This window comes from Ascaphus truei, chromosome 4, assembly GCF_040206685.1.
Source record: "Ascaphus truei isolate aAscTru1 chromosome 4, aAscTru1.hap1, whole genome shotgun sequence".
NCBI lineage: Eukaryota > Metazoa > Chordata > Amphibia > Anura > Ascaphidae > Ascaphus > Ascaphus truei.
Window position 1 is genome coordinate 373,075,360 of NC_134486.1, and position 12,383 is coordinate 373,087,742.

General features: G+C 38.5%; 1 protein-coding gene across 3 annotated transcripts in view; it reads right to left on the bottom strand.

The window, feature by feature from the left end:
• Positions 1-12,383, bottom strand: part of SMC6 (structural maintenance of chromosomes 6) — a 96,385-nt gene that overhangs the window by 17,720 nt on the left and 66,282 nt on the right. For 2 of the 3 annotated variants that reach the window (XM_075598410.1, XM_075598411.1), the window contains exons 23-25: positions 10,947-11,072; positions 8,665-8,770; positions 4,163-4,315 (exon numbers count right to left, since the gene is read on the bottom strand). In XM_075598410.1, coding sequence (XP_075454525.1) covers positions 4,163-4,315; positions 8,665-8,770; positions 10,947-11,072 — 385 coding nt within the window. Of the gene's footprint in view, positions 1-4,162; positions 4,316-6,490; positions 8,481-8,664; positions 8,771-10,946; positions 11,073-12,383 lie in introns of those variants that run through there. The other variant, XM_075598412.1, reaches the window with a different exon arrangement.

The following is a 12,383-nucleotide window of genomic DNA, read 5'->3' on the forward strand; positions in this document are numbered from 1 at the left end:
TTACTAGAGGCGAAACTTATCCCATAATGAATTTACACCATGTGGCTTATTACAGCTGTTTTCATTTTGCGTTATTTTTTTTATAGCATTTGCCTGTACAGAATGTTGCTTTGTATTTCCTATGCTCTATTCTAGTCTCCAAGTCTCGATCCTTCTCTGTTGATTTTGCTTTCTTTAGTACGCCACGTTTCTTCACCTTAGCCTCTCAAATGTACATATTTTTTTATGAGGGGTATACAGGCCCTACTGGCTCTTCTTATATGTTGGCTTAGTTGCTTAGCAACATGTCTGACTAACCAGGTCCATAGCATGCTGTTTCGGTGATGTATTGATTTATTTCCAGCAAAATTATATCACAGTTGCAGGACCAGCCATCAATATATTTGCACAACACTAAAACTGCTCAGCCGCTAAACACCATGCCTTTATTACTCCTTTTCAGAATTTAAGGTATGTTTAATGACTTTCCAAATACACGTCTGAAAGACTAACAATGAACAGCACAACACATTTAACAAACAGGTAAATGGGTGTCCCCGACAGAAAAAAAAAAGCCTACGGTCAAATAGTGTCTATGAATTTACAACACAGTAATATGGGTAAAATACTTGAGCGGAGTAGCCTGCCATCATATTCTGTTTGGTCAACAGTGGCGAATGTTGTGTAGTGAATTTATAGCATTGGGGATGGAGGGAGCAGGTGGTCATCAGGTTCCTCACCTGCGGCCACCTCAGCATCCTGCTCTCCCTCTCTCCCCAGTGCACAGGCTGGGATGTTGTTGCTAGTGTAGATAGTCGCTCCTCCCTGCTCCATCTCCTGCTTAATGATCGTGCACTGATAAATACCAAGACACAACTCTTCTGTGCTAGACACTAGTTTCTCAATGTAAGAGGAGAGACTGTATTTATCAGTGTGTTGGCACTATACAGCAGACTGGAGGGGGCGGAGAGAAGCTCCTACACACAGCTATAATGGCTGTCGGTGCACCATAAATATGTGGATAACATGCGGCCCTTGTTAGGGCTAAAGGGCTGCACATGCTGCCCTCGAATTATATCATGTTGCCTACCACTGTTGTATAGCATACAAACAAACAGACAGGTGTTTTATAGTTAGTGAAGACTTTTCACTCGGGCTCAATGAAGTATTCATGCCATGTAATCTATGTGAAAATGACCTGTGCTATATAAAAGCAGCAGTTTAGCAAACGATCTTAAATACATTTGCATTGTTTTAGCCTCATTCTCACACAGTGTTGGTTGGTTCCAGATTTGTCTCTGGCCACAAAAAACAATTTGTATTAATGAGATTCATTACGCCACATAACCCTCGTTTATAGAACACTGGAGTTCAATCATATGATTTGCTTTGCTCCCCTCTGAATGGATCATAGTAATATTAGTACAGATTTGTCATTATTAACCATACAGAAGCCTCTATTTTGACATATTTCAATACTAGAGAGAGGCCGTGTGTGAAGATCTTTAAAGTGATTATGACTTTTTTCTGCTAAATCTTCTAAAATGCAAATGAATAATATTACAAGTATTTGTATTTGATTACAAAGGTCAATAATTATTGTACATTTCTAAAATGTTACAATGAATCTCGCTCAAAACCCTTGAAATATTTTATTGTTGGTTATTGTGAGGGTGCCACCTAGCATTCATAACGTGAAAATTCTTGAGAAGAATGTTTGTGAAAACACAAAGAAAATCCTATTTTTGGAGAACTCGTCCGCGATGTGTATAATTGTCAAAATTCACTTTAATGATTAACTTTTTTTTAAATTGTTTTTTAACAGAGAAAAGTAAAACCACCGATTCAGAAAAAATGTAATCACAAAGTTTAAGGAAAAAATCTATTTATTGATACAGATGCAGCGGGCGTTATCAGACCATTTCTCGAATTGGTTTTCGAGATCTCCCCGACATCCTTTCAACATTTGCCGCGACAGACTAATGGCCCATCGGATTAACACAGGAGGTGTCCCCTATCTGTAAGAGACACGCAGTAAGAGGCTGAATCAGTCACTCGACCTGCGCGCCTCCAACAGGCGATGGCAGGGTTTTTAATTAAATTTTAACACTACACCGTATTGTAGCAGGGGGTCTCCGGAGCTGAACCGCATTGATTTCAGGTCTGGGGACCCCTACTTCCTGAGATACAGGCCCCGTTATGGGGTGCCGGTATCCCCATGTTAAAATCCTGTAAGTCACGTGACCATGGTATTTTAACATTGCAGAAGATACCGGCACCCCATAACTCGTATCTCGGGAAATCAACTTTGTTCAGCTCCGGAGACCCCCTGCTCCCGCACACGACTATCAAATTCCACCCTCCCCCCCCCCTCCCTCCAAGAAAAAATCATTACCTTAGCGGGTAGCTGCAAAGGTAATGAAGCTGCTTACATTTTATTTTTATTCATAGTGTGCGTGATCAGGGGGTCTCCTGAGCTGAACTGCATTGATTTCAGCCTCTGGGATCCCCTGCTTCCAGCTCAGGAGACCCCCACGCACACTATGATTAGAAATAAAATGTAAGCAGCTTCATTACCTTAGCAGCTATCTGCTAAGGTAATTATTTTTTTTTCTTTGGGAGGTGCCGGTATCTCCTGCAATGTTAAAATCCCGTGGTCGCGTGACCCACAGGATTTTAACATGGTGGGGATACCAGCACCACATAAAGGGGCCTGTTTATCGGGAGGTAGGGTGTCCCCGGACCTGAAATCAATGCGGTTCAGCTCCGGAGACCACCTGCTACAATACTGTAGTGTTAAATTTTAAATAAACCCCCCGCCAAAAATAGGATTTCCTTTGTGATTTCAAAAACTCCTCAAGAATGTGTACATTTCTACCCAAATCGAATTATGTGTGTTGTTCAATGAATGTATGCATTTTTATGCCATATTAATCCCAAACGGTTTCTAATGTACTTGAAGGCAGATGAGTATGGACACGAGGGAATTGTATTTTGTAAGAGTGGGTTACCGTATATCACCAACCATCCAGGCAATGAAAAGCGAATAATGAATTTAACAGCTAAATACAATTTAAGAAAATAAAAATAGAGCAATGGGTTATATACTGTACATGAAGACAATTAATTATTGCCCTTTAAGAATGCATGATCACTAAAGAAATGTTGTGAGAACTTTATTCCGTTATGTATGTAATTTTTTTTTAAATCATCTCATATCTTTGTTTGCCCTTTTATCATGATTGTTTCCAGTCTCAAAAGTTTATGTAATGTAATTACTCATTAAATAAAATGTAGTGCAGCTGGTAAAGCTGTAAAGAACTCGAACATGATTTGTACAACTTTACTACATTCCATTAACCAAAGATTTCCTCAACTGTTACTATGCCACAAGACATCTTCCAGCAACGGAAGACACCTTACATATGGCCCATTCAAATAAATAGTCCATAAAGTGTCTTCCAGCACCAAATAGTGTCTTATGGCATGGCGTCGCTTACAAAACACAAAATGTTTTAAACAAAATTTGATCGCTGAAAAGAACCCTTTGGTCAACCTAGTCTGTCGATTCTCTTATCTGTTGCAAAGCCTCAGACCCCATTTGATTCTTGGCTCTCTTTCATATTTATAATGGCCGTACGTTTATGTCAAGCTTTTTTAAATTGCCTTATTGTATAAGCCTCTACCAGTTCTTTTGGGAGACTATTCTTCCACAAGTCCACGACCCTTTTCTGTGAAATACTTGCTCACGTTTTCAGAGTCTTTCACCCTTTGGCCTCAGAGCAGGACCACCTGTTCTAGAACTTGTCTCTCTCTGAAATAGGCTTCCCTCCCCTTCTGTACCTCGTTGAAACCATCGATATATATTTTTAAGTTTCCAATGATTGATGAAGTGTCATCACTACCGCTCGCTTTCTGCTGCTAATACCGCGCTACCTATCCAACCTAGCACCCTGCTGGCATTCCCCATTGCTTTGTTATGCCCTTTATCTTTCAAGTTATAGACTTATTCATTCTGTTCGTGCTGGAGTGGCTTCTACATTTACAGTGGTGCCTCAAGGTCATAATTGCAGCAGGGATGGCTATACAGTACTTCCCAGTCACGTATAAATTGCAAATTAAAATAAAGAAGAGATTGCTACAGACATTTGAGTTATAGTAAATGAGTGAAAAATGACTGTACCATGTAGACATCAAATTCATCTAAGCACCTGAAGGGCGATTCAGCAATGGACCACAGAGAAAGCACAAAACACACAGTTGAAAAAGAGCGTTCTCCTCCAGAAAGTGATCTCATATCAGACAACGCAGCCTTGTTTCCTTCTCCGGGCTGGACCTGAAATTGAATAAAGCATTGGAAATTTAATTCTCAGAGAATCCTGCATTACAGCAAGGGACAATTAGTTGATCTGGTGAAAAAGTATAACTGAACAATCATGCTGGTTCACACATACAAAATGTTAAAAACTGTCCCATAAATTACACACAAAAAAAAAAAGGTAATTTGTTGATGTGTCCATCAATGAGATTAAGGTCACTATGAGATACTGAATTGTGCCAACCCATTTGCTAGGTGCACATTGAGCCAGGAACTGCAATTATTGTGCTGCTTTGTGAAATTAGGCCGGGTAGTCAACTATCGTATGCACGCTGAACCAATCATTTATTCCCAATTTACTTTAAAAGAAAAAGGAAAGCAATTGAGCCTGGAACGAATCAACAAATATTTTGATAGCCTTCAAATCCCAATGATCATAACACAGATTAGCTGCTTTGCTGCCAGCATTTTTAACCAGAAATGTTCTTGGTCTTTCACAGTGCAGTTGGAAAGTGGTAAACAAGCTGCAGCATCTGTAGCGAGTTCTTCAGGCTGCAATGACATCTTGTGGTGGATCTTTTTCTAACGTGCAATTCATTCCCTTTGTGTTCATCCACTACTTTCCAGTGCCTGATATTGCCAATGCAACAATTCAAACGTCAAATACCTAATCTGCATTCTAAAACACCCAACTAACAACTACATTATTACCCAAGGATCGGCAGCTCTCATTTTTCCCAACCACTTCAATTCCTTGTCTATTACATCCTGCTATTTAATCCATTACAAGTACATTACATTTAAATTGCACAGCTTTCACACACACACACACACTTGCCCCTCACCATAGTCCGTGATGCATTTGTACACATTTCCTCCCCCCCTCATTTATTTTTTTCGATAAAGATTTGTGTTTCAAAAATAAATAAATAATAATAAAAAAAGATTTAAAATATAAATGAAGCTTGTAATGAAGCAAATGCGCAAAACTACTAGCCCATCCCCAGCTTATGTCTGAAATATAGTATTTTGCAGAGGCATTTTCTGTTTTGACTACATATTATAATAACTAGGAGTTGGCGTTGGGGAGGGGAATAGGCAAAAATATCAATCTAAGGAGAGAAAAAAAAAAACCTGAGTAATCATATTGTACGTTCTGTGCAGCCATCCAAGTGAATCGTACAGTATGTGACCTGGTTTCCCACAGGGATTACATTCACGCAGTACAATAGTGAAAGGTTTTAACAGGTTAAAAAGGTGTTGGTGTTGAATTTTACAAAAACAAATATCAAAACACGATTCTTTATCTGATGGGCAATTAGGAAAGGGCATCATTAGTAATTAATAGGGCCACTGAAATATTCTATAAACTTGAATTTACAAAGTTTATGAATTCGATCAGGAAATACAGATCTAAAAATATATAAAAATAGACTAACGCGCAAAATAACAAGAAAATTTAGCATCTAATAAAGTGAAACACGATGGGGATTTTTCTTTTTTGGGGACTAAATATGCCTTTGATTTTTCTTTTAACCCTTTAAGGGCCAGGGTCTACCACGAACACTCCGTCACTGATGGAACAAAAGGGGAGGAGTCATCCCCATTCCATATCAGTGTAGATCGCGTTGGACACTACTATATTTCCCCTACCAACACGTCTCGGGACACTAAGGGTTAAAGCCTTTTTTTTTTTTTTTTTTTTAAACATGTTTAGGAAGTGAGGGTCTCCGGAGCTGAACTGCATTAATTTCAACTCTGGGGACAGCCTGGCTCCCAAGATACATACTAGAGAAATTGCTTGGAGGTTTAAATCCCCTGCATCTCGTGGGCTGTAACAGCTGACGGGTGATTTAAACTTCCATTTTGTTTCACCTAAAGGGGTCAGTCTTGTCGCCACCTTCCCGTTAGTATCTTGGGAACCAGAAGGTCTCCGGAGTTTAAATAAACATGTTTTAGCTGTGGAGCCCCTGCTTCCTATACATGTGTAACAAAAAAAGTGCAAGGAGGGGGTGAAATTGTTCCTTTAAATATGGTATCAATCATCACTGTCATTCACTCACTATGGGATGGCACCTTCAAACAAAAATACATTTTGAGATTAACCAAACCCAAATAAATTCAGAGGCAGTTTCCAAACACATTTTGTGCTTTATTTGCACAAGCAGAGAAAAGGCATCACACAAAGTACTAAGCTTCACAGAATACGTGGACTTTACAGAGTATCTGATCATATATTTTAAAGTTCTGTTTTTCTGATATGGTATTTAATCATAAACACGCACCTATATTTTAATAACAATTTTTTTATCACATGGTTGTTACGGATTGTAAAATACAGTTTCAGCATACAGTATGAACTGAATAAACCACAAAGAAGCTGCATAATTCTAATGCTCCAAAATCCAAAACAGGGCACAAACGTTTTATCCTTAAAATATTATTATTGAATCTGACATTGGCTCGCAGTGTGGTTATCCACTACAAATACATGTTAAACTTCATAAGGAAGGTTACATGTTATAATTTACCAAAATGGATTTAAAGCAGCACTACCCTAAAAAATGGGGTTATACAATAGTTCATATTGTGCTGATATAGTTGTAACATTTCATTTGTTTTTCTTACAGAGTTTTCATGTTTATAATTTCCCTGGCATCGACTGTTGCCAAAGCCATCCTGGTTGTCCTAATGAGTGTGAATGGCAGTGTCCACTAACTACCCAGGGAGACAAATTCGCAGTAACTGGTACAGTATCTCCACAGAACCTGCCATTCTAAATTAGTAGTTGGTTTCTAAAGTCAGCAGCAATAGGACTTGGTAATGTTAAAAATAGATTTTTTTTTTATGGCTGGTAGACCACGTTGCCGCTATAAAGACTAGAAATCCAAATATACATTGGGACAGGGATACTCTTTCTTTACCGTATCTAGAAGCTAGCATTCATAAAGTCTTACATCAATGTGTGAAAAAAAAGGAGACCACCTGCAGCAACTGGTACTAAATGCCGGGACTGTACTGTTCCTCATTATTGCTAAACTGGGGTCTGCAGTACTACTGTATCTTGGCTTCACCGCCACACTGCAGAGGTTGACTTACAGTATCCCTGTCCGGGGCTCTGCTGTTCCTTTCTGGTTTGAACACAGAAAGCAATGATTTCATTGACCAAGTCCTTTGACAATATGGCACCAATCGCTGGTGGCCAACTTCTGTCCTCCAGGGCCACCAACATGTCAGGTATTAAAGATATCGCTGCTTCAGCACAGGTGGCACAATCAGTGACTCAGTCATTGGCTGAGCCACCTGTACTGAAGCAGGGAATATCCTTAAAACCTGACCTGTTGGTGGCCCATGATGACTGCAGTTGGCCTCCCCTGCTCTAGAGGCTTCCACAACTCACTAATCAGAAGCAGTAGGGCTCAGTACATTTAGAGCACGGTTTGGGGAAATTCCCAAAAATGAATGAGAAATGTGTGTTATTTTAACCTTTCACTAGAAAAACAAAAAACCCATTGTAAACGCTGTTCAATAATTCTTAAATATCTTTTAGAGAATGGAGAACTTGAGATACCTGCTTGAAATGTTGATATTTGGAGGCATTTCGCAAGGAATAAGTGTGTTTATTCATTTAAAGTTTGTCCTCAACTTACATATGACACAATAACCAGTGTTAAATACTTTGAGGCAGGCGCGTCTCTCTTACTCACTGAACAATTGCACCAAACTAAAGACTTCAACATCACCATACGCTACATCAATGAAGCGGATTCGTGCTATTCCTCACTAGAGGCGGAGGAAGCCACACCAGTTCCTGAGAAATTTACCCTTTTTTGTGGAAGTGGATGGCTCCCTGGGTCATCCAATAAGAAGCTGTCATATCATCTCACACGACATTGTCGCTTCCTAATGGCCTGTGAGAGTGAGGCGTGGATAGCAGCCATACTGATTTCAATAAAGTTACGAGAAACACTAACACATAAAAGGTAAATATCAGGAACCAGGGGGTCCTCAGAGTTCAACAGGAGGGTCAGCTACACGGGAACAGATTGTGCCCGATGCCGGAGGATTATCGCTCCGGGGAGTTCGATCCGGAAGCATGGATCCCCGTTGCGATGTCACTATCGTATGGGACGCAGCTTTGCTTTTTCATCTGCGACTCCGGAGACACAAAGTCCTGCTTCATCTGTATATCCATGTAAATACATATGTGCAATACTTGGTAACTTAAAAATTCTTTAAGGAAGCAGACTTTATTATGTTCCAAGACTTTAGACAGAAAAACGTAGAGTGCACATTTTCATAAATTAACTGTACTTTGGATAACTACCATAGGCAAGTGTTTGATGCATACAGATTGAATGACTTACGGTTATTGAAAGTGTTTCATTCTTGTGGTCGAAACTTATTTTTCCAGAGTATGCTCTTTGAGCTAGTAATGAATCAAAGTAAATCTTGCACCGTAAAGTAAGGCCCCTTTGAATGAATGAAAAAGTATAAGTCATTTTGAAATGTTAATGAAATGAAAATGATGGCCAAACATGGACCACTCCCAGAATGAGTACCAATTATTCAGCAAATAAATATGTCCAGTATTATTCGGAATTTAAAAAAAAAATGGATCTAAAGATCACCTGAGTAATTGTTTTTCTTAGTTCTCATAAGACCACATTGAATGTAATGCCATGTTTTTACTTTATACTGTTTTCACCCAGGTGGGAACTTTAACAGACTACATATTCTCAGGTATTTGCCATAGAGATTTCCATAGTACTGTATGGAGTTGGGCAATGACAAAATCAATTTCACAATATTAAGAAATGTATTGTGATCTTTACTGCAATAAATGTGATACATTGGGAAAAGGGATTTCTTAATGACAATATATATATATATATATATATATATATATATATATATATATATATAATAATTTGAAAGGTATTTAGCATAAACATTTATAACAAGTTCAAAGGGTATTTTAAAATATATAATACGTCCTTCTCCACTAAATACAGAGATGATGTTAGAGAAGGGATTAAGCAAAAGTGGGCAAACGCACCCACCGGGAAAAAAGGGTGCACCTATCATTGAGGGTGTATTGTAAAGATTGGTGCAGGATCCCTTTTACATTGGCAGATATGTTGCCATGAAGCATCTTAAACGGATGTGTCGCTAAAATGACAAATGACTCGCATGGTTCAGAGAGGCATTGTGATAAATTTCCATATTGACCTAAAAAACTTGTATTGTAATATTGGCATCATATCGTTATATTGTCCAACTCTAGTAATATGTGACTTGAGATTACACTTTAAAAGATACTGTATACAAATGAAGACCAGTTACAACAAACCATATTTAAATTTACTTTGAGTGGTTTTACTTGACATCTGAACTTTGCTTTCCCAAGTGAGACTGCTGTTTTCAGTGTGGTTGCTCTATATTTACAGGGTTAATTACATTTCAAATCAAATTTACTTTGGGGGGAAAAAAACAAAGACTTTGAAGTCCAAAGGGCATTGGAGATAAAGCCAAGGTTAAGTAACTTGATCTGTAATTCTCTTTGCAGAGATTGTATCAACTACATCAATTAAATGGAAATCTTACCATGACTTAATGTAATGTCATCCTACAAAGGGTTGGAGAAACGTGGTGGGATGAATACTGATGTAGAATCTTCAGAATGCCATTATCATAACTTTCTGTGCAGTTTGCCACTCAGACTGACATTACACATTAATATAGCTCAAGTTGGGTTCACCTCTTCAGATATGGTCAGAACAGATAATGCAACCACTTTTAGACAAATCAAATAAGTGCAAATGAAATACATAAACAAGGGAGAAGAAATGTCATATACGTGAGCTTCCCTTTTATGATCTAGCAGGGGTGGCCAACGCCAGTCCTCGAGCTACCAACAGGTAAGGTTTTCAGGATATCCCTGCTTCCGCCAATCAGTGGCTCAGCCTTCGATTGCACCACTTGTGCTGAAGCAGGGATAGCCTAAAAACCTGACCTGTTGGTAGCACTTGAGGGCTGGAGTTGGCTACCCCTGTGATATAGCATTGATTGCTTCCCTGCTGGAGGTGCTGAGCCCAGTTGGCGTGTTATGTGGAAGCTGCTGCCCCCTTTGAACAGTTAAACGCAACAGGGCATACACAAATACGTACTACAGTATGTCAAGCCAAAGTAATGGAGCATTAAAGGAAGTGTATCTCACAATAAATTATCTGACAATCAGGAGTTGAACTCACATGAATTAGTAGTTAGGGCCCAATTAGAGGGGATGCACTTTACAATACCCATCACTTAACTTGGAGATCAAAGTAGATAAATTCAACTGGGAAATTATGTGTCAGTTAATGCCCTTAATTTCTGAATGATTTCACAAGAGAAAATGTTCCAACTCGCGTCAAACTTGGTCTATTTTCCTTGCTACGTTTATTGAATAATTTTAGAGACGTTACCCTTCTCATACTGTGCTGCTCCGTGATCTGCTCTAGTTGGCAGAACTATTAATGTATGAAGCAGGCGTTTTAATGACAAAGATTAAACTTTATTGGTAATGGCACCTCTGCAGATCAGAATAGCAAGTTTTAAACTAGCACAATCCTTCTTCAGAGATAAATAGCACACAAAATGGTCCTACCTTCGAAACTGCTGATAAGTCTTGTATCTCAGGGCCATTATTTCCTCTAATAATTTAATAAACCTCTTCAGATTCTTCACTTTACTCTCTACGTCTTGATAATTTTCTTTTGCAGCATGGTATTGCCTTGTATGGAAATACAAAAACAATACGTAGCAGTTAATCGCGCTTTAAACAAGTAAAAAACAAAGAACTATGTTTAAACAACATGAAAATGAAACATTACCATGGTTATTGTTAGGTGTCTTCAGCCAGCAATTCCACAGCCATAAAATGCCAACAACCTTAATTAAAATGGACATGGTTCTAATAATCTTTGCAACGGATATCTATACTGCAAGGTACAGGGACAACTTGTCCGCATGAAGATCATACAGTATAAGCAGGAGTGACAACATTACAACAGTGACAGAAACAACGATAAACAGGAGTTAACAAGATAGATGCAAGGTACGGAAGAAAAGAAAAAAGACAAGAAGGGAGATCTAAGAAGGATGTTTAAAGTCGTGACCAGGAATGAACGGCACTTTAGTTAAACACATTATTTATATACAGCAACACAAAGACAAAAAGAAAGCAAAATAAATTTTCATAGAGCTGCAATACAATACCCAGGGTAGAATGAAGGGCATTATTTGGCACATTGCTAACTGTGTATTACCTCACTTCTACCATATCAAATAGGGGTTGTGCTGGAAGATGATGAGTTAGAAATTGATGTTTTAGGTGGCAACCAAGTGCATTAAAAGGCTTTAAAAGTTAGTACATTAAAAGGCTGTCGTACTTGGCATTATACTATTTGCATTCCAAGCAATTCAAATAATTAAAAAGGGCATACAGAGTGGGAACAAAATGCAGAAAGTATTATCTAACAATACACAACGGATTTATTAAAAAAAAAAAAAAAAAAAAAAGGATAAAAAACACACCAATAAAATGCTGCTTAAAAGTATTTGTTATTGTTTTTAATTTTACAGTGTCTATGTATCCAAAATGAGAAAAATGCAGCACTAACAGTGATCAATAGTAAGAACTGCCATGTACTGCACCATGATCATTGCAAAATAAGTGAATTCTTTTTATTCAAACAGGCATTTAACAGTCAGGGTTCCACATTCATCAGATGTGGGAGGCAGGCCAGCCCACGTTTTTTTTAGCTGCCCACCTCTTTGGTGCTATTGTTTGCCTGTCAGACACAGCTTCCATAAAGCCAGGGGAACTCCCCCGAATATAGGATCTATGCCCACCCCAATGCTTCGCCACCAACCCTCTATGATCAGAGAACGTGGGGAACCAGTGTATGGCATTTATATTTATGCGGTTTGTAATTAGGTTTTCATTACAAAATTAAGATTTACATATCAAATGAGGACAGTTTCAAATGATAAATAATGCATTATATAGCAGTGTAATGTGAAAGCATTCTGAGTTGACTCA